At 43.1% G+C, this 23,601-nt stretch overlaps 1 protein-coding gene across 1 annotated transcript in view; it reads right to left on the bottom strand.

The window, feature by feature from the left end:
- The window catches only part of pde1cb (phosphodiesterase 1C, calmodulin-dependent b), a 581,476-nt gene that overhangs the window by 65,176 nt on the left and 492,699 nt on the right, over nucleotides 1–23,601 (bottom strand). Inside the window, exons 8-9 of the mRNA XM_041189245.1 lie at nucleotides 4,472–4,572; nucleotides 2,320–2,448 (exon numbers count right to left, since the gene is read on the bottom strand). Of these exons, the coding sequence (XP_041045179.1) occupies nucleotides 2,320–2,448; nucleotides 4,472–4,572 (230 nt within the window). The remainder of the gene's footprint in view (nucleotides 1–2,319; nucleotides 2,449–4,471; nucleotides 4,573–23,601) is intronic.

Genomic DNA, 23,601 nt, shown 5'->3' with positions numbered 1-23,601 from the left:
GAACGATCCCTACGGAATGCCGCCGGGGGGGTGAAGGGAAGATGTGTTTGGTGGTGGCATCATGCTGGAGTTGGCGGAAATGGCGGAGGATGATCCTTTGAGTGCAGAGGCTGGTGGGGTGATAAGTGAGGACAAGGGGGACACTATCATGTTTCTGGGAGGAAGGAGAAGGCATGAGGGCAGATGCGCGGGAGATGGGCCGGACACGGTTGAGGGCCCTGTCAACGACCGTGGGTGGAAAACCTCGGGTAAGGAAGAAGGAGGACATGTCAAAGGAACTGTTTTTGAAGGTAGCATCATCAGAACAGATGCGATGGAGGCAAAGGAACTGAGAGAATGGGATTGCGTCCTTAGAGGAAGCGGGGTGTGAGGAGCTGTAGTCGAGGTAGCAATGGGAGTCAGTAGGCTTGTAATGGATATTGGTGGACAGTCTATCACCAGAGATTGAGACAGAGAGGTCAAGGAAGGGAAGGGAAGTGTCAGAGATGGACCATGTGAAAATGATGGAAGGGTGGAGATTGGAAGCAAAATTAATAAATTTTTCCAAGTCCCGACGAGAGCATGAAGCAGCACCGAAGTAATCATCAATGTATCGGAGAAAGAGTTGTGGAAGGGGGCCGGAGTAGGACTGGAACAAGGAATGTTCCACATACCCCATAAAGAGACAGGCATAGCTGGGGCCCATGCGGGTACCCATAGCCACACCTTTTATTTGGAGGAAGTGAGAGGAGTTGAAGGAGAAATTGTTCAGTGTGAGAACAAGTTCAGCCAGACGGAGGAGAGTAGTGGTGGATGGGGATTGTTCAGGCCTCTGTTCGAGGAAGAAGCTAAGGACCCTCAGACCATCCTGGTGGGGGATGGAGGTGTAGAGGGATTGGATGTCCATGGTTGGGGCCAGGGAACTGGAAATTGTTGATGTGACGTAAGGTGTCAGAGGAATCATGGATGTAGGTGGGAAGGGACTGGACAAGGGGAGAGAGAAGGGAGTCAAGATAACGAGAAATGAGTTCCGTGGAGCAGGAGCAAGCTGACACGATCGGTCTACCGGGACAGTTCTGTTTGTGGATTTTGGGTAGGAGGTAGAAGCGGGCCGTCCAAGGTTGGGCGCTGTGGGAGGAAGATCTCCAGAGGAGATGAGGTCAGTGACAGTCCTGGAAACAATGGCTTGATGTTCAGTGGTGGGGTCATGGTCCAGGGAGAGGTAGAAGGAAGTGTCTGTGAGTTGACACTCAGCCTCCGTGAGGTAGAGGTCAGTGCGCCAGACAACAACAGCACCACCCTTGTCAGCGGGTTTGATGACAGTGTTGGGGTTGGACCTGAGAGAATGGAGTACAGTAAGTTCAGAGAGAGACAAATTAGAATGGGTGAGAGGAGCAGAGAAATTGAGATGACCAATGTCGCGCCGACAGTTCTCAATGAAAAGATCAAGAGAAGATAAGAATCCAGAGGGAGGAGTCCAGGTGGAGGGAGAATATTGGAGGTGGGTAAAAGGATCCATTGAACGGGAAGAGGACTCCTGCCCAAAGAAGTGAGCCTGGAGACGAAGATAACGGAAGAAGAGTTCAGCATCGTGCTGAGCCCGAAATTCATTGAGATGAGGGTGTAAGGATGTGAAACTAAGTCCTTTGCTGAGCACTGAACGTTCAGCGTCGGAGAAGGGAAGGTCAGGGGGTATAGTGAATACACGGCTGGGGCTAGGATTGGAAGAGAAAAGATGTTGCTATTAGCTGATGGTACAAGACTTTGGGCAAGAGTGCAGGAGCACGTGAGGAAGAACATTTTAAAGCAGCAAATGGTAATGAGCTGGAAGAAGGGTGGTGGAAGCAGAAAAAATCAATGATTTCACAAGTTCATTGGATGGGTACGAGAGAAATAAACTTGTAGGGCTACGTGGACCCAGGAGGGAAATGGGACCAACTGAATTGTTCTACAGACAATCTGCATGCACCTGATGGGCTGTTATGACTATACAGCTCTAAAGGGTCCCAAGCTTTGTTGTCCCTTTGACTGAGGCATAACTTCTGTAGTCTGAATAGTGTGAAATGGTAAGCGAGCACATCATGGTAAATATATTTTTATCACACATGCACTCATCAGCATATGGCAGACTTAGCTTTCTCCAAATAGATCAGCCACAGCAAACCAGTAGGGAGTTCTTTTCCACCTTCATTTGCCCCAGATCTCACAAGCAATTTGCGAGGTGGGGATGTGGGAAGACAAGGCCAGTCTGTTTTTGCACCTCTATGTGTTTGAACAACGCAGCTTGGGACTGATCCAAAAACAAAGATCCTCCAGTTAGTACTGTTCTGTGCTTAATACCTCCAGTCATCCTTGGAAAGGTTGAACAGGATGTTCATTTCCTCATCGTCTTGTAGCAGACGATAAGTTGCACTCACATGATGACTCTCCTGTACTGCTCGGTCATTGTACAAAATAGCTGCATCAGACCTTCCAATTAAAGACAAAATGTATATTAGTTGGCACCATTTAAAATGAGGCACAGCTACTAAATGTTTCAATGTAGTCAAAAAAAAGAATTAAGTTCTCAGATTTTGAACATGAAAGTTAGCAATTTTATTTGTTTTTCATTTAATTTCCAACCAGATTGTTTAACATTATATACACTTTTATACAGCATTAATTGATTTATTTATGTTCTTTCTGTGACATATAATTCAGTAAAGAGATCAAAGCAAATTTACTCGGCACCATACAACACAAATGAGGTAATTGCTCTCCATTCACACATTAATATTTAACACATTTATGCAGCTTACTGTGTCATATACTATGTGCCAAGGTTTTTGCTTATAAAATATGGCATTAAAATATTAGTAGCAACACAATAGGGACAATTGCTGAGCACAGAAGTAGCAACTCCAAAGGTGCTGAAGGAATAGACCAACCTAGCCTACAAATTATTGGGTTGGTGATAATACTGTTCCGATGTGGTCTCTTCGAACTAACACCAGTCAACACCGAGGAAGTTAGTAATCATAGCAAGTCTGACAAGGTAGACCAGTAAATAATAGAGCTAATTAAATGATCACCAGGGCGGAGTCCAATGATTAGCTAGTGGTGAAAACACCGTAACTTGTATTTACTAGACATATTAAGTAATCATATTGGCCTATCTTGGGAACAGGGGGCTGGTGCCACAACAGATCAGGTTATTGGCAATATTGACTAGTAGTTCATAATAATGATTTAGTCAGTTGTAAGATTGATTGGTTACCGATAATACTGAGCAGTCACTAGTATTACTGATTAGTCACTCATAATACTGACCGGTTACTGGTAATTCTGGTCTTCAATCTGCCATCACTCTTTCATGGTATATATTGAAAACATAAAAGTTTATTGGTTCAAAACAAGTCTCATTATGAAGAGAGCTTGGAATTAATTTGACTACATTTTAAAAGAAAAGATTAATTTCCTACACAGGCTTGATGATTTGTTCTTCCACACTCGTAGGTCAGCAATTAGAGTTAAGTAATTAACATAGTTGCAGTACAGAGCCAGCTGGGAGGATGTTTTTAAGTGTATGGTTGCGAGTAGAAAATGTGAACAGCGATGACGGTGAATTATCTGTCTTTACCACTTTATGCTGTGTGGGGTATTTTAGTACTCAATGGAGGCAATGTCAAATGAGAGAATAGAAGGTGCTGTGATTAAACAAAATGTTCAAGGTCACATCATGGGAGCCATTCTGCCTACCATTAAAGATCTCATCTAGAATTAGGATTTATTTTACACCTAATTATTAATGTATGAAAGGGGAAAATGGAACACTGCTTGGAGAATCTGCACTTTGGTATTATAGTTCGATCTCTACAGAAGCTTTAAGTGAAGTCAAGAGAGTTCTGCAGTATAAACAAATTATATGATGACTTTATATTTCTTTTTAGGATGCAGCTGATACTAGAAATCATATAATTTAGTGCCCATCCCAAGATGGAGGTCAAAAACCATCTTCTTGATCCACTGCTGTTCTTGTAAAGACAAAAATGGTTTATACAACTGAGCAGCTTGCTGGGCCACTTTAAACTGGGATTGCCAGGTGCCATATGGAAGCCAGACTCAGTAGGGATGGCAGGTTCTCATCTTGAAGGACATTAGCAGTAGCTTTTATGGTAACCTTTTCAAACACTAGCTTTCAAATGACCAGATCTATTGAAGTCAATTTCACAAAGTGCCAAATTGGGATTTGAAGTAATGGGGCTGAATTTTACAGGTGGGAACAGAGGTGGGTGGGCGGAGGGGGAGGGTGGCATTGGGGTGTGGTAAATTAATAAGGAGCCATGTCAGTACAGCCTTGTGTCATTATGAGATATAAAATGAGTGGATAAAGCATCAACAGTAAGAATTCGGAAGAAGTCTCTCAATATTAACTGAATAGGAGGTTTGCCAAAGAAACAAACTTCAAACAGGTTTTCTATAGAATAAAGTACATCATTAAACTAGATATTACCTGGTCTGAATGTGGAAATTATTTGTAGTCCCCGTGTGCTCATAGTCATGAATAGCAGCTGCAAATAGCATAGCGAAGATTTCCAGTTCTGTCATCCAGTGCTACAAAAACAATCAGATGGGAAACATATATTGAGCTGTTCTCATATGAATTCAATTAAAATGTTCACCTGCTGATTCAAGCAAGAGCCAACAATGCATAGAGCATTTTAATAATAATGCACTCCTGCAGCACTAATAACTATGTGAGGGGCACAAATTACAACCTGGAAAACTGGAATTTAAATATTTTTACTCAGGGAAGAGTTGGATTCATGCATTGTCACAGTAACCTAAAACTATCTGCATGTATGTTGTGCAGCTCTTTTAGATGGTGTCCTGTTGCTCTCTCCTTTCATGCTCTTATAAATGGTGTCCCACTGCTCTCTCCATTCATGCTCTTTTAACTGGTGTCCCATCATTCGCTCTCTTCAGTTTAAAAGAGCACAAAGGGAGAGGGAGTGGTGGGACACCATTTAAACATGCATGAAGAGGTAGAGAGGAGGAACCATTTAAAAGAGTGTTAAGGGAGAGAGTGGCAGGACACCTATTAAAAAAGCGCAATGGGAGAGAGTGGTGGAACATCAGAACATAGTAAATAGGAGCAAGTGTAGGCCATTAGGCCCCTGGAGCCTACTCTGCCATTCAACTATCATGGCTGATCTTCTACCTCCATGCCATTTCCCACACTATTTCCTTGATGCCTTTAATACCTAGAAATCTATTGATCTTTGTCTTAAACATACTCAAAGTCTGAGCTACCACAACCCTCTAGGGTAGAAAATTCCAAGTATTTAACACCCTTTGAGTGAAGAAATTCCTCCTTATCTCAGTACATAATGGCTTACCTCTTATTCTGAGATAGTGCCCCCTGGTCTAGACACCCCAGCCAGGGGAAATAACCATTAAGGAATACTCTGCACTTCTCTTTTTCCTGTCAAAGTGGATAACTTCACATTTTCCCACATTATATTCCATGTGCTATGTTCTCGCTCACTCATTTACCCTGTCTAAATCCTCTTGAAGCCTCTTTGCAACCTCCTCACAACTCACATTCTCACCAAGTTTTGTGTCATCATCAAACCTGGAAATATTGGAATTGGTCCCCACAACCAAATCATTGATATATATGTTGTATAGAGCCTCTTTTTTAAGCTGTTTAAAAAGAGTTAGGCCAGTCTGTGGCTTCAGAGCAGAACAACAGTGAGGAAATCAAAGTGTTACATAACAGGAAAACAGGTAAGTGATTGGTGGTGAGTTTTTTTTTATAATTTCTCTTCTGAAACTTGGGTAATTTATAAATAATTGTAAGGTGTATTAGCAGCAGCAAGGCTTAACAGCAGTAGTAAAGCTTATTAACAGTAGGGTTTATCAATTATAAATGAATTAAGAAAAATAATTAATAAAAAGGATGGCAGGACAGGTGACGTGTTGCAGCTGTAGTATGTGGGATAGTGAATGTCAGTGTGCTCCAAGGCAACCACATCTGCAGTAGAGTCTGCAGCCCAACGAACTCAGGCTCAAAGTCAATGAGCTGGAGGCCGAGCTACAGACACTGCGATGCATCAGGGAGGAGGAACGTAACCTGGAAACCTTGTTCCAGAAAGCAGTCACACTCCTTAGGCTGATTTTGTTAGCAACCAGGGATGGGAGAGTGTGATTGCGTGTGAGGCAGGTAATGGGATCGAGAAGGTAGAAGTGCAGGAGCTTCAGTCCTTGCAATTGTCCAACATGTTCAAGGTTCTTGCAGCTTGTATGGATGAGAGCAGTAGCTGCAAGGTGGATGTGCATACTAACCAAGGCATCATGATATAGGAAGCTATTCAAGCGAGGGGAGTAAATAAGAATGTTGTGGTAGCAGGGGATAGTATAGTCAGGGGATAGAAACAGTTCTCTGCAGCCAAGAGTGAGAGTCCAGGAAACTGTGTTGCTTGCCTGGTGCCAGGGTTTGGGACATCTGCTCGGGACTGGAGTGGAACTTGCAGTGGGAAGGGGAGGATCCAGTTGCTATGGTCCATGTGGTTACCAATGACACAGATATGACTAAGAGAGAGGTTCTATTTAGGAATCATGAGTAGCTAGGGTCTAAATTGAAAAGCAGAACCTCAAAGGCAATAATCTCTGGATTATTACCTGAGCCACAGGCAAATTGATGTAGAAATAAATATGCATGACCTGATAGCTATTACAGAGACATGGTTGAAGGTGACCAAGGGGCCTGAATAGTCAAGGGTATTTGATATCCCAGAAAGATAGAAAACTGGGAAAAGGTAGGGGTAGCTCTGTTAAATAAGAGTGTTATTAGTACAATAATGTGAGTTGGCCTTAGCTCAAAAAAGCAAGATGTAGAATATGTTTGGGTAGAGATAAGGAATAGGAAAGGTAAAAGGTCACTTCTGGGAGTAGTTTATAGGCTCCATGACAGTAGTTACACTGAAAGACAGAGTTTACAGAAAGAAATAAATGAGGTGTATGAAATGATTATGGGCAACATAATCTACATGTAGATTGGGCAAATCAGATTGAAAAAGATAGCCTGGAAAATTAGTTCATAGATTATATTTGGGACAATTTGATAGAGCAATATGTTCTAGTGCAAACCAAGGAGCAGGCTAGACCTGGTAATTCTAGACATGGTAATGTACAATGAGACAGGATTGATCAATAACCTCATAGTAATGGAGCCTCTAGGCAACAGCAATCATAACATGCTAGAATTTCAAGTTCAGTTTGAAACTTAGAAGTCTAAAACTCTTGTTTTAAACCTAAATAAAGTGTATAAAGGCAGAGTTGTCTGAAGTGAACTGGGAAATGAGTGTAAAACGTAGGACAGTAGAGATGCAGTGGCAAACTTTCAAGGAGATATTTAATAAATCTCAGCAAAGATATATCCCAGTGAGAATAAAAGACTCCTAGAGAAGGATGCATCATCTATGAATAAAAAAGGAAGTTAAGGGTAGTATCAAATTGAAAGAAACATTGTGAACATTAGTGGTAGCTCAGAAGATTGGACAGATTTTAAGAAGGAGCAAAACTGGCTAAAAAATAATGAAGAGAATATAAGAGAAAGCTATCTTGAAATATAAAAACAGATAGTAAGAGTTACTACAAGTATTTTAATAGGAAAATAGTAACTAAAACTAGTGTTGGTTCTCTAGAGAGTGAATCTGGGGAATTAATAATGAAAACAAGAAAACAGTGGAAGAATTGAACAGGTATGTTGTGTCTGTGTTCACTGTAGGAGACTTAGAAATCTTCCCAAAGATACTTGAAGAGGTAAATGGGAAGGAGGAATTTAAAACACTCACCATCACCAGGGGGTAGACAGAAAAATAGAGTTGTGGCCATAATCAGATCAGCCATGATTTATCAAATACTAGAGTAGGCTCGAGGGGCTGATTGACCTACTCTGGCTCCTAATTCGTATGTTTGGATGTTTGTGTGTAATTTTTCTCTCTCAGAGGGTCATTAGTCTGTGGAATTTGCTTCCCAGAAAGTAGTGGAGGCTGGGTCATTGAGTATTTTTAAGGCTGAGTTAGATCGATTCTTGGTAATCGAGGCAGTCAAGGGTTTTGGGGAGCAGACAGGAAAGTGCAGTTGAGACCACAATCAGGTCAGCATGTTCTTATCGAATGGCAGAGCAGGCTCGAAGACCCAAATTAATTACTCATGTTCCTAAGTCCTCTGTTCCTATGGTCACCTAGAAAGGCATTACTCAAATCAAGTGACTTCATTGGGAACATGCAGAGGCAAAGTTGAGGCATCAGAGGGAGTACACATACCTCTCAACAAACCACCTACCCAACCCTTCAAGCAGCACCTGCCCCACATATGGTAGAGTCTGAAGATCACTCATTGAACTTACCAGCATTTCAGAACCCATCGAATCAAGTGTTCCAAAGTGTGTACTACATCAATGTACTACAAGCATATAGTGGAAACACCACCACCTGGAAGTTCCCCTCTAGGCCACACATCATCCTGACCTGGAAATATATAACTGTTTCTTCGCTGTTGCTGAGTCAAAATCCTGGAACACTCTCTCTGACAGCATGGTGGGTGTATCTGCACCACACGGACTGCAGCAGTTCAAGAAGGCAGCTCAGCACCACCTTCTCAAGGGTAATTAGGAATGGGCAATAAATGCTGGCCTGCCAGTGACACCCACATCCCATGAATAAATTTTTAAAATATGCATACTATTACAGGGTGTGTACTATGTCAGTGTGTGTACACTGTTACAGAATGTGTACTGTGGCCTTGTGTCTGTATGCTTCTTCAGTGATTACCACCCACTTCTAAAGAAACTAGGGACCAACAATAAATTAAATCTGTCCATATCACCAATACCCCAAGAACAAGTGAAAAATAAGTTTTCTTATTCACAGGGAATATAAACACCAGCAGAATCTAGAGTAGACCATTCAGCCCCTGGTTCATATTTTACTATTCAATTAGATCATGACTGATCGATACCTTAACACTATCTATATATCTTGGTTCCATACTCCTTAATGCCCTTGCCTAACAAAGTATAACAATATCAGTTTTGAAATTTCCAATTGACATAGCCAGAGATAGAGGAGTTATTTAGTATTATTGCTGATAAAAGACATTTTGTTGATTTTTTTGAGGGAGTGAGTTTCTGGTTCCAGATGTGCTTCCTGGCATCATTAGAATGCCCCAGCTCTAATTGTGGTTATTATGTCCTCTTGTTCTGGAATTCGTAGCAGAGAAAATGACTTCTCCCTACCTTCCCTATTAGATAATTCAATCATCTTAAATTTCTATGGTACTGTGTGAAAAGAATGTCACTGTTTACTGAACAGGGGTAGAAGTATAAATGATGCAGAGCGAATGTAGTCTTCTGCCAAGTATCCTGTTAATATCTGTAACTAAAGATATGCAGAGCTCAAGTGAGATCTGTGTCAATACAAGACAGAAACTGGGAATCATCTGGTGCCTGACTAAAATGGAAAAGACTTAATCAGGAAGATACCAAAAACATCAAGGGACTTCTTCTGGTTATGCAGAGGTGAAGTTGAGGTATTGGAAGGCATAGGTCAGTCTTCATAAGGCTTTGGTATGAGGGCATAGCCTCACTACTGGTGAATGCTGGTCAGAGAATCAGAGCTACCTATATATATTATATATCTATCTGAGGCCTGCAGTCCTGTGGAGTGATGCACAGTGTACAGCAACATCATACACTATATGGCCATTGGTTAAGTTAGAGGAGTTATACCAATGTCAGGGGAAGCAACAACTTTATACTGTATGAAAAGAGAGTGCTGATTGGTTGGCAAGTGGACCCAGTCAATCCATGCTTGCAAAACTCAAAACAGAGTGTCCAAGGTTAGATGTGATCCCACGATTGGACATTTGCTGCGTAATCTTCTGTGTGCTAAAAATTACACTGACAACCAATTTAAGATTGTCAGTCAGGCTCGCAGTGTGATGCATTTGCATGCACTGGAAGCTAAGTATATTAATACACAGGGCCCTGTCCTTTGCAGACAGGAAGAACATGTACTCACATTGCACCCTTTTTCAGCTAAACAAACAAAGTGATAGCCATTCGCTGGTTCATTCCTTAGGGCATAACTTGATCAATCAGAATCGAGCTACCTGGTTTAATTTTTTTTTAAATGCTTTGCAGTTAACTGTCAGTCACCATCAACTGGTGCATTCTCCATGGCAATGCCTCTAACAATCAGAATCCATGTAACAACAATCAGCACTCTCTTCTCATACAGTAAGAAGTTGTTGCTTCCCCTGACATTGGTATTCTTGTGATTGTCCTGATGAGTGCAAGATGAAAAGCTTGAACAAAATTATTTTTTCCAGCAATACTCAAGTCTGTAGTACCAAACAACCATGTATTTACTATTTAAAGGAAAGTTGGACATAACTTGTTTCTTGTTACCAAAATTATTCAAATGAAACTCCATAATGCCCTTCTATCCCTTCCCATATTTTCTTGATGCAACTTCAGTCATCTATTCACTGTAAATGAATCTCCCTTAGTTATGGCATAACACAAGCATGGTGTTTTACAAAAATCTTTTTTAAAGGACAGTGAATAGTCTGTTCCACAAAGCAGCTTTTACATGGGATCTTCTCTTATTTTGGTCAAGGCATCATTTCTGATCTTTTTATGTCCTTGTGTTCTTCGCTGACAATTCAGAGTAAAACTTCCAAATGAGAGTTTTTAGTTTGTAGTTTCACCAGTCAGAAGTGCCTATTAACATGACCAAAATAGGCTCCAACATCATCCATACATACCGTCATGTTAAAAACCAGGATCACATTCCCCTACAGTTGCTGTAAGTTTTTGTTTTGTAGCTTGAGAGCTTTCTATTATCCAGTGCTGAATCCAAACCCTGGAGAGCCATGTGAGATGTCCATATCAATTGATTGCTTTGATAATTTGGTAATTTCAGTAGTAAGGAACTTGAAGCTTTTGCATATATGTGAGAAGGTTTGATTGAAAAGTGTTGTGTTTGGGGATGTGAATTTCCTGAGGTCAATCTTTCAGAAGTGGGAGGGGATAGGGGACTGTCAAAGTTTGCTGAAAACCTCCAAAATGTTAAAACCAATCTTGTAATTCTCAGTTCCAACAACACGTATATTCTGGACTCTTCAGGGAGGGAAAAAATCATTGAATGATTAAAATTTAATGCAGCGGTACTGTTATTAATTCACATAACGTATTGTCCATATAAAATACTCTACTGCAATGCAGCAAACCTGTAATTTTAACTGATCTGCACATTAACATCTTTCTCCACTGGTGCAGTAAGACAAAGTGATAGCTCTGAAGGAAAAGTGATGAGGTTATTCACTTTTATTGTGCTTCCAAGCATTCAGGCTTCCAGAAAATCTTGGTAAAATATATTTACGATAAACAATTAATTATGGGAAAGAACTGGGGTGATGGGTCAGATTCAAAAAAGAACACATTACCACATTGGGTTACATGCTGCAATGTTTTGCTTTCTTTATGTATGTACTTTGTACTGTCAAGCTTCTGGATCATTTTAAATTGTATTTGGATTTTTTTTTGTGCAAAGCTGAGATAGTTTGATGGCAGTGTAATGCATTTCCTGTCAGTGGAATTTTAAGGGTTTTGCTTTCTGGTCGTGCAGCCTATTACACACAAAGGAAGCCTTCAAGTAAAGAACAGAGAGGGCGTGAGGAGGATAGGATCAGGAGGTACTAAGGGTATGAGGCAATGAGGGCATGAAGTAGGGAAGCATGAGGCAGAAAAGCATGAGGCAGTAAGAACATGAAACAGTGGGAACATGAAGTAGTGAGAACATAAGTTGGTGAAGTCATGAGGCAGTCATGGAACGTGGAACAAAAGGCAATCAGAACACCAGGCATTCAGGGCATGGACAGTGGGGCAGTGAGCGTGGGAAAATAGCAGGAGAAAATGCCTTTTAAAAGAAAACCAAGAGGAAGATCAAGCGCAACAGTGAGAATAATACTCAGTGGAAAAAGATGAGAAAGAGACAAAACCAAGGGAGGGAAAGAGAGTGAGAGTGAAGCAGAGAAAGAGAGGGAGAAAGAAGGAGAAAAAGTGAAGAAAACAGAGAGGTCAAGAGAGAGAGAGAGAAAAAAAGAATGATAAAAGACAGAGGGAAAGGAAGAGAGAGGGTGTGAAAGAGAGAGAGAAACCAAGACAAGCTACCAGGGAAAAGCAGACAGATGGGTTAATTTTCAATTCCATCACTTGGGGTCAATGGAACAGTCCAGCTCTTACTGATCCATTAACACCGACAAAGAGACTGGCAACATTTTGAGAGGGATCTGTCTCTGGGCAGCTGAAGCAGGGCTGACTGATTTGTGTATCAAATAGACCTAAGTCCTAGAACCCCAATTGTCATTTCGGTTGGAACCGGGGAATCTCTATGGGCAATGAAGGCAACGAGATCCGGCTAAGGTAAATTTGGAACGTTTGCACTCCTGCCATCCGAGCCATGTAACTTGGGCCATTGACACGCTGGCACCGACAATGTGCATGTTGCTGACACACCCTTGAGATTATCTTGCTGGCAGGCGGAGCAGTGCCCTCTTGAAAGGCAGGATTTATGGTCTGCCTGAATCATAACTCCATGTTAATGAATCACTGCCTCTTCAGCATATACACAAACAATTGGCCAACACACTGTTACTTGGTCACCTAAAAGTTACAATCAATACCAAAGCGAGTCAGAGATAGAGAGACAGAGCAGAGGGCTGCATCTCCTGGTTGGTGAGTGGGGGGTGGGGCCCGATCACCGACATGTGAAATGATGTGGGGTGCCATCGGGCGTGTGCTCCAATGACACCCCGCGTCATTTAGATTTTCAGTTAGGCGGGTGCACAGCCAAATGGGCTGCGCAGTCGCCAAATTATCAAAGGCCAATTAAGGCCATTTAAAAAGTAATTAAACTGATTAATGGACCTGCCCATCCAATCTTAAGGTTGGCGGGCAGGTGAAGGGCCCAGGTGGCCTTTAGAAAAAACTTGAAACCTCATCCACGGGTGGGATGAGGTTTCATGAGGGTATTCAAATTTGTATGAAATTTCTAAATAATCCAGTATGAGAAGTGTCACATGAGGGGACATGTCAGGAGTATTTTTTTCTGCCTTAGATGAAATTTTGAACCTTGAGCTGATCTCCCTTTTCTCAGGGAGATCTGTGCGCTCTTACGCACTCATGTGCGAAAGAGCGCACTCCCGGTTCAGGGAATGCCCCCCCGCTCCCCACCCGCACAGTGCTTCTGAGCAGATGTCACACTGGGCAGGCCTTAACTGGCCCGCCCATGTAAAATGACACCTATTGGGAACCCGCCCACTGCCCAGAGGGAGAAATACAGAGACAGGGAGAGACAGTGACAGAAAGAGGCCAAGAGGCAACAAGAGAGAAATGGAGAGATATAGGCTGAGACTGATACAGAGAGATGTAATGGAATTAACATATTTGATGGGCAAATTAAGGTGCTAATTAGATTAAATGGCAAACAATTAAAGAATGCTGCTCAACATAAAAAGTTAAAAACACTGTAGCAGGATTGAACCTTTGCGAGGAGACCAAGTGCACAAACTCACAACAAGTCCTGGAGTTACCTTGCTATTCGAAACCTTAAGAAATTATACTGGATTGGTTTGTATATCCAAACTTTTTATTATAGTGGATTCATATATTGTATGTTATTTTAAGTCTAATTGGCATATTATAATCAACCTCAATTACCATTCATGCAATATAATTGTCATCTATATTTGATAACCTATAATTGGTTTTAACAATATTCATTAAACAAATATACAATAATTGTAGTCTCACATTTGTAGCCTCACAACGATATTCTACAATTCTAAATTAGAACTCAAAAGTGCTGATATTGGTAAATTTATTCTGCTATAATATACTTTTATGTATTTTCTATCCTGAGATAATTTTGCTAGTTTGGCAACTGCTGGCAGGAAGGACTTTTTATTTCAGAATCCAGTCTATAGCTGATGAAGCAGGCTATGCGCAGAATTGTCCCTGATTTGCATTAAGTGCAGTAGTGGACAGGGAAAATGACATTTTACCTCCCCAAGGAGCCAATTCTGCAGCCTCTGTGGACCCTGGAAGACATGAGGGATCTGTGATCGACTGAGAATGTAGGAGTCACAACCTGGAAACCATGTGCAGACCTGCAGGATGCGTTTGTGGTGGTTGCACACCAGCTGCACATTCAGTGAATGGAAGCCTTTGCAGTTGACATAGTTGACCGCTTGCTGAGCGCCATATGAGAGCAGTCAATCGCACCCTGCACCTGTGGGAAACCCGAGATCTGGGCGAATCCAATCGCTCTTGCATACTGGCTCTCCTGGTCCCAGGTGAAATGCACAAAGTTATGTGCCCTTGCAAAGATAGCATCCATGACCTTGTGGATGCATTTGTGGTTGGAGGCTTATGACATCCCACCGCGTTAACCTGTGGAGCTCTCAAAGGAGTCACTGACGTGGAAATTGAGCGCCATGGTCACTTTCACCGCCACTGGGAGCGGATGCCCTCCATGTCCCTGTGGCACCAAATCCTGCAGTAACTGGCAGATGTTACCGACCAGTTCCCTAGACATGGGTAGTCTTCGGCGACACTGGTTCTCGGTCATCTGTAGGAACGAAGGGCGGCATCTATAGACCCTGGGTCTAGCTAGGTGCTGACCAGCAATGGCTCGCCGTGGCTCTTCAGCAATGTGTGTTGGGGTCCCAGCCACCCCTTCTTCCTGAGAGTGCTGCTCCTCCCTCTGTGCAGCCAGGCACCTCTGTCATTCTCTTCTCTATCATCTTTGCTTTCTGCACATCATGAGGCACACAGCTAGTTCACAGGCTCCATGCTCCTAATGTACTGCAGAATGAAGGAGAGAGGCATGTGGGTTAGCTTGGGTATTCCAAGAATCTCTCTTCGTTAAGTCTGAAGGCCCCTTAATGCATCCCGGAGAATGCTGGCCACCACTTGGATGGCCAGAGTTTAGTGCGCTGCATGGCTGCCCAAAACTCCACCCACCTCCGCCCCACTCCACCTGACCGATTGGCGGCAGCTTTGCCCATTGGACAGCCATTCTCCTAACCTGAGCAAGTCTTCAGTGTTAGCTCGAATCATGGGGGAGGCTAGATGATGACATTGCAAGGGGCTGTGAGCGCCTCCACCAGTGACAGCTCCATGATCAGCTTCCACAAGGAGATTGTATAATGTGCCCAGTCTTCCAACTGTTCTGCAGTCTGCTAAAATGCTCATTAGTTTGCAGTTTGTGCCTGGGTGAAAAGCTCTAGATCACTTGGCAGCACTTTCATGCTTCTGCATTGCTTGAGTGGGCAGATAAGCTAGAGACCCAACTCCAAGCATGGCAATGTGGCTGCGTCTGAACTCTCTCAACTGCAGAGGAATGGTCACTTGATACAATGCATGGCTGCTTCCCTCCCCCCATCCCGCATGTGCTTGTGCACTACCATCAACCGCAGGGCAGCCTTCCCCACGCCGCACCCCCCCCACCCCGCCCCCACCACCCCAACCCCAACGCACCTCTAGTGCAAGGCAGCCCTTTCCTTCCCCCCCACAAAACCCCTCACCTGCAGGGCAACACTTACCCAACCTTACCCCACCCCTGTAACATGCCTCACCTACAAAGGAGTCCTTGTCCACACACCTCAACCTTGAAACCCAACAGGTCACCCTCGCAAGCGCTGTGCAACATTACTGTGCACTCACCTCTGATTTCCCCTCAAAGTGCAGCCCACCAAGTACACACCTTATAGATGCTGTTGTGGAAACATGTCGGTGTGCAATCACGTTGGCATGGGCGAATGTGGGGACATGTTTCCAGTGGGCAGACCTCATAATGATGTGCAGGTATATTACAATGAGGTTCCCAACGTCTAATAGCAGGAAACGTGGCCTGCCACCGATGGGCTGAGCAGCTGATCGTAAACTGGTTTCACGTCATCATGAAACCGATTTCTGGCCTTCTCATCATATTGTCTGCTCAACACCAGCAGGCATGGAAAATTCCGCCCTATGTTCCTTCATTGATTGAAATTTCTTTCAGCTGTGAGTCTAAGTTAACAATGAGCTCAAGGGAATAGGTTTACCTTGCCTGGGGGTAAAGATAGTAGAGCCATTAACAGCCGGCACCCATCTACATAGGGCACATAGGGAATATTAATTAAAACCATCCAAAATAGAATTATCCTTTGAGAGACAGCAGGTTATAAAATAATTCCTAAAAACTCACAAGCTCATTGACAAAACCCTGACAAAAATAAACCAAGGCAGCACAGGCTGGTGTGGGGCTGGTCCACACTTTAGGTGACCCAGCAAACTGTTTTGGTGGATAGTCAAATGTAATTCCACATCCTCACCCTGATCAAGTGGTGGCTTTTGCTGTCGATGGAGGCGGCACATATGGTAGAACTGTTAGAGCACAAGGAACAGTTGTTCAGACTGCAAATTGGGCAGGAATAGTACAAATCAACTGGCAGCCAAATGTCGTCTTAGAGCCTTTATGTTGTCTACATGACAAATATACATACACCTGGTAACTTAGCCCATAAACTTCAAGTGGGGCGAGGACTCCATGCCTTCATAGAAGGGCAGGGGCTACTTTTGCTCCAGGAGGGTATTTTTCCAAGTAGAAGTTCCGTCTGTGTAAAATTGTGATTTAAATACTGTCAAACAGGTTTATGAGGTCCTGGAAGATCCATTCCATGCCTGTGGAAATGCTTTCAATTTTGAAAGGGCCTAACACAGTCCAGCCAGTCCAGATGGTCAAGTTGTGATGCAGCCACTGGGAGAAATGAATTTACAAAATATTTATCAAATCTTTGCAAAACCAGGAGGCAAGACTAATACCAAAAATTAGAATGGATGTTAAACAACTTGCCAAAACTTAATCTTTGTACAAATCAATGGGGAGGCTTACGCATAGTGGCAAGCCTAATATTAGGACCTGCGGTTGTTCCATAGGCAGACAATTGTAACTCATGGGAGGTAATATATGCCCATGCCTATGACATATCATGGCAAACTGCTCATTTCTAACTATTTACAATGTTAGTAAAAATAACAGAAGGACATGGACTTCCTACTGCCTATGAAATAGGGAGGATTTTAACAGAAAATAATTGGGACCTAGTGCTTGGGCGTTTACTGTGCAGTTACCAGAGTTCAGCAATCAAATTAGACTGTGAAAAAGCTTTAGCAAAAGTATAAAATAAGCAGGAACAATTCCTACAAACTCTTAGAATTACTGAGAAGGCACACACCGTCATGAACATTCCCTTATTAAAGGAGAAAAAAATCATAGCCTAATACACCCGCTATTCAACAAGAAAACCAGATAGTAAGACCTAAGCAAAATAATCTTTCAAGGTTACCTTCTCAGCCTCAACCAAAAGATCAAGACATGAGACAGAGTGAACACACAAGAGAATATAGACCACAATGTTCTAGGGAATATGCTTCCGACAGAACAGACAGACCATAGAGAGAAAGCAGATCTAATAATGCATACGGGGATGATGTCATAACACAGCAAAGTTACAGTAGACAGACTCCACATAACCAAAACAAAAATCCCAGGTGGGAGGAAAATAAGATATGGAAACAGAACACAGGAACTCAGCTACATGTAAAACCCTTCCACCAAAAGCCCTTAGGGAAAATAACAAACACCAAGAAAGGTAAACCTGGGAAAGAACAATGAAGCATCTAGCAATCAAAAACAGCAGTGACTAAAACACACAAAACACTGGTCTCACCCCCTACCCCCAGGTGATTGGGATAAAACAGCAATGACAGCCCCTAATGGCCATTAGTACCTGCTAGAATAGATTGCCCCAAGGATATAGGAATAGCCCACACTGTTTTCCTCACATGTAATCGACACATTCAGATCAAGAGAATGCACTTTTCAGTGCAGGGATGGGCCTGACACACCGACACGTAAAATGACATCCCGAAGTCATCGCACTGTCCTGCAATATTTAGTTCGGTGGGCGCACACCGGAGTCAGCTGTGCACCTGCCGATATGTAAATGGCCTATTAAGGCCGCTAAGAAATTAAGTGAAGTCCTTGTTAACGCTGCCCATCCAACCTTACAGTTGGTGGGCAGACGAAAAGGCCAAGTGGCCTTTGCGTTTTTTAGGAAAGCTCATCCACCAGCGGGATGAGGTTTCCTAAAGCTTTTATTCAATAAATAAAATTTTTCTCATAGGTATAAAAACATTTCCCATCTCATGTGACACAGTCACATGGGGGGGTGGCATGTTTAAATAAACTTATAAACCTTTTATTTAATCATTTTAATATCGATTCAATCTCCCTGAGGTAGCTCCATGCCTCAGGGAGATTGAAGCGCTCTTTCATGTGCATGTGCCCCGACTCTTCCTCCTCTCCCTGACCACTCAGGAAGTGCTGTGCACTATTGGTTGCGTATTATGCTGGGTGGGCCTTAATTGGTCCAATAGCGTAAAATAATGGCGGAGCCCATCACGGGCAGCGATCAGCTCTCCGGCCGCCCCCACCTGCCATATGAAAAATTCTGTCTGTGGACTTTTCTGTTGACAATATATATTTCACATGATGACTTAGAAAAACACTTAAATATTGTAGAAACTGTCTTGGACCAACTCACAAAAGTGGGATACATCATTAACATTTAAAAGATCAGCCTTTGGTAAGAAGGAAGTTGATTTCTTAGGTTTCAAAATCAATGGCACAGACAGCGAAAAACTAGGACAGACAGCCTTTCCACAAAATCTTAAAGCCCTACAACCAGCTTTAGGGCTCTTAAATTTTGGATGAAACTTTACTCCAAGATTCAATGAACTTTCTCAACCACTGCATGAGATAATAGTAGAGCCACAACTACAGGTAACTTTCTGTTTACCACTAAAGGCTACGAGCAATTAAAATTGCTTATTGCAGAGATTCAAAAAGTAATTGACTTGGAACAAAGGGATCCACAGACAGATTTAGTCATTCAGGTCAGAACAGGATATAAAGTGGATGTTGCAGCTTTTATAATAAAGGAGGTCTCATTCCAATTCAATATCATTCATTTAACATTACACCAACAGAGCAGAGATATAACAGTCAAGAAAAAATCATGACAATGGCCCTTCAAACTCTTATTAAAACAAGACATTTTCAAGGGAAAAACAAAATTGAGATGCGGGTTGAAAAATCAGACATTAAACATCTAATGAAAATGATCATTCCAGAAAGAAAGTCTACAAAACTCAGATATGATAGATGGGATAGATTTATAAATGATGGCACTATAGTGTGAACATTTGTAAAACTGGATATGGATTTAGAACATCTACCACCTATGGAAGATTTTGACCCAGAAAAAGAAATTAAATCTGACTAAAGTAAACCTTTAACCCAATACATAGAAGTTATGTATTGTGATGGACTCAGCACAAAAAGCCAGGACAAAAACAAATATCATCACGATATTCCCTTCTGGGAGAGAAATGGCATTACAACCACTGGGGAAAACCAATACACCACATAAGAAAGTGGAAAAATATAGCTAGTCTGAGAAAGACTAAACTAAATTGTCTGGTCATCATGTCAAAAGATATAAGAAGGATGGGGAATTCTTTAGGGAATAAAATGGTAGATCTAGAGCCAATGGTTGTCCCAGGCCCAACCATCTTCAGCTGCTTCAGCAATGACCTTCCTTCCATCATAAGGTCAGAAGTGGGGACGTTCGCTGATGATTGCACAATGTTCAGCACCATTTGTGACTCCTCAGATACTGAAGCAGTCCATGTCCAAATGCAGCAAGACCTGGACAATATCTAGGCTTGGGCTGACAAGTGGCAAGTAACATTTGCACTACGCAAGTGTCAGGCAATGACCTTCTCCAACAAGAAAGAATCCAACCATCGCCCCTTCATGTTTAATGGCATTACCATCACTGAATTCCCCCACTATCAACATCGGCCAGAAACTAAACTGGACTAGCCATACAAATGCTATGGCTACAAGAGTAGGTCAGAGGCTAGGAATCGCACAATGAGTAACTCACCTCCTTACTTCCCAAAGCCTGTCCACCATCTACAAGGCACAAGTCAGGGATGTGATGGAATACTCCCCACTTACCTGGATCAATGCAGCTCCTACCACACTGAAGAAGCTGGACACCATCCAGGACAAAGCAGTCCACTTGATTGGCACCACATCCACAAACATTCACTCCCTCCACCAACGATGCACAGTAGCAGCAGTGTGTACCACCTACAAGATGCACTGCAGGAATTCACCAAGGCTCCTTAGACAGCACCTTCCAAATCCACCACCATTACCACCTAGAAGGATAAGGGCAGCAGATAGATGGGAACACCACCACCTGGAAGTTCCCCTCCAAGTCACTCACCATCCTGACTTGGAAATATATCACCGTTCCTTCACTCTCACTGGGTCAAAATCCTGGAACTCCCTTCCTAACAGCACCATGGATGTACCTACACTGCATGGACTGCAGCGATTCAAGAAGGCAGCTCACCACCACCTTCTCAAGGGCAACTAGGGATGGGTAATAAATGCTGGCCCAGCCAGCAAAGCCCACATCCAGTGAATGAATGAAAAAAAAGCATCAGTAGCTAAGCCACCAGATTGCAAACACATTCTAATAATTACAAGATCAAAAACTGTAGAAAGTACAGATTCTGAGCTACAACAATTAGTGCCTCTGTCTCAACCTAATCCACCTGGATATCCAAACAAATATAGGTATGACCAAAATCTGGAAGGTAAAGTTCTGGTAGAACTGCCTAAAGGAAAAAAGGGAAATATCACCAAAACACAAATGGGATGAATTGATTGCAGAAGCCCACTCTGGGCTAGAAAATTTACACCCAGGAGCACAAGGAACTTTCAGTAAATTAACAAAATTTTATTGGTGGCAACATTAATGTTAAATGTTACAACATTGCAAGATTTATATTGAAAATTTCACAGCCTGTAACCGGGTGAATAAATCGTCTATCATAAAAGCACCACAAATAGTGGTCAAAAAGGCTGACCATCCATTCGATAAAATTGTAATCACTTGTATTGGGTCAGTATCAAATTTAAATGGATACAAATATGTGCTCGTTTGTGTTGACCATTGTGTTAATTTTGTATAATGTATCCCCACCAAAGAGGTAATAGAATCTGCTCTTGAAAGAAAGTTAATTCCTATTATAATAAAAAACAGAAAATGTTGGAAAAACTCAGCAGGTCTGGCAGCTTCTGTGGTGAGAGAAACGGAAATAATGTTTCAAGTCCATATGATTCTTCTTCAGTGCGCTCTTTCTAAAGCTTATCAATAATGGCCAGAAGAATAAAGAAAATCCCTGGAGCACAGCACAGCTTATCACGCTTAACCAGCAGGGATGGTGGAAAGGAAAAACTATGAAGTAAAGAAAAGTCTAATTAAACTACCTTCGATCCGCGACGATAAGTGGGGCTTCGTACTGAAAGAAGTACAAATGGTTTTAAATAATTAACCACGACAGTCAAAGTGGTACAGTGCCTCCTGTGAGTCCATATTATTTATTGTTTGGTGCACATATGAATACACCTCTCACACAGAACACTAGTCTAGAAATTGCAGACATTACAGGGGATAGACCAGCACAACTACAACTCAAACAAAGAGTTACCAGATGATACATGGAACTGAACAGAAACATTAAAGACAAAGAACGTTATATAATAAAATCTGGTATCCTCAAGTAACAGAACTAGTAAAAAAAAATGATCACATAGCCAGAATTTAATGTCCCATCTGGCTGCGAAATAGCGGGAGATGACATCAGGCGAGCATCCCGACGTCATCGTGCATTCGCGCGATAACTCGCTCGGCGGTTGCACACAAAAATAGGAAGTGCACCCGTCAACAATTAAGCAGGCAATCAAGCCCATTAAAGAGGCAATTGAAAGCAATTTTTCATCCCGTCCACTTTTACGGTTGGCGGATGGGCCAATCGGCCATGCGGCCTTTACAATTTTGCTCAAGCCTCGATCCAGCTCAAAATGAAACATCTGTGGAGAAATAAAATCAAAAGGGATATCCAAGACTATTTTTTTTTAGGAGTTTTGCTTTCAGGTGCTTGATTGTGCTGGGTGGACATATTTTGCGTGTGTGGGACAGTGCTTGCACGAGGCTCCAAAAAGCCCTGAAACACACACACTTTTTCCTCCAGAATCACTAAAGGGCTGGCTGCTCCCTCTTCAGTGACAGAGGATGTAGCTGAGGGGCTCACAGGCAAACGGGACTCAAAGGGAGAGGACAGCCTCTTCGATTCCTCAGTGCATGATCCAGCTGCCGCTTCTCCTCCCTTTGGGTGTCCAAGGACCCCAGCCTGATTCCTTGAGGGGAAAGAGCACCTGGAGGGATGTCAAGGTGCCCCATTTCTCTTTCGCGTTGTCACTGCAGGAACTCACCCTTGGCTCCCGCGATGGAGTGCAGGTCTGCACATATCTCTGCGTTCTGCTGGACCAAGGTCTCCATGGCGTCCACCATCGTCCCCATGGCGACCTCCATGCATGCATATGTGGGCATCACTGCATCAGAGAGCAGGCGGATGCACTCCTCTGACTCGCGTGTCACTCTGTTGAAGGCTTCCTACAGCTCTGCTTGGTGTTCCCCAACCTTCTGCTGACTCTCCAGGATGAATTGGATCTCACAGATGCCACCTCCCCAGCAGTCCTCCGAATGCTGGGGAGCTCGCCTGAACCTGCCTCCTCCTGCTGCGGATACATGGCCGTGCAGTGACCATCAGATTGTGAACCCGAGCCTGCTCTAGATCTAGGTCCCGCCAAGGTGTGTGCCTCTGCGCTGATGGATGCTCTGGGTAAATGCTGTGACAGGTCTTCCGGGCTGCTTATTTCCAACTCTTCATTAGAGGAGGTGTCCACTTGGCTGCATATGAGGACCTGGATGGAGTTGAGGGACTGGTTAGCTGAGCGTGTCGGTCGCTTGGCAGAGCTCTCTGTGAACCAGTGCAGAGATGAGTAATGCGTGGCATCAGAGTCAAAAGCAGGAGAGAGAGTACTTACGTTTGCATTGAGAGAGAGATGATGTAGTGTAAGATCCTCAGGTGGCTGTTCGCTGCCGACCTCACCATCACCACAGGCAGGGTCCACAAGTTCAGCAGTCAGCGTGATGATGCTCCTCAAAGTGAGTGAGGGGCCTAATGTGCGCCACTCCATCCCTGTTCTGGGACCTCTCCCTGCTAATGTGAATAAGCTTTTCCTGCAGGAAAACATATGGAAGGAGTGTGAGCAGCAAACATGGCACCGCATGGAATGCTTTTGGTGAGCGTGATGAGGACATGAGCTCCAGAGGACATGAGCTCCAAAGGTTATGAGCCTGATGGAGATGTGAGGGTGTGTGTGAAAGTTAGTGGTGTTGTCCCTTGAAGTGTGAGATCCCTGTGGATATGTGATGGGTTTGATTGTGTGAGTTCAGAGTGATGAGAAGAGTGAGTTACCCTGGTGGAATGGTGAGACCATTCATCCTGTAGTGGCACTAGGTGGCTGTCCTCTTTTG

The sequence above is a fragment of the Carcharodon carcharias genome, chromosome 6, assembly GCF_017639515.1.
Source record: "Carcharodon carcharias isolate sCarCar2 chromosome 6, sCarCar2.pri, whole genome shotgun sequence".
NCBI lineage: Eukaryota > Metazoa > Chordata > Chondrichthyes > Lamniformes > Lamnidae > Carcharodon > Carcharodon carcharias.
This window is presented reverse-complemented; position numbering and strand designations above follow the sequence as displayed.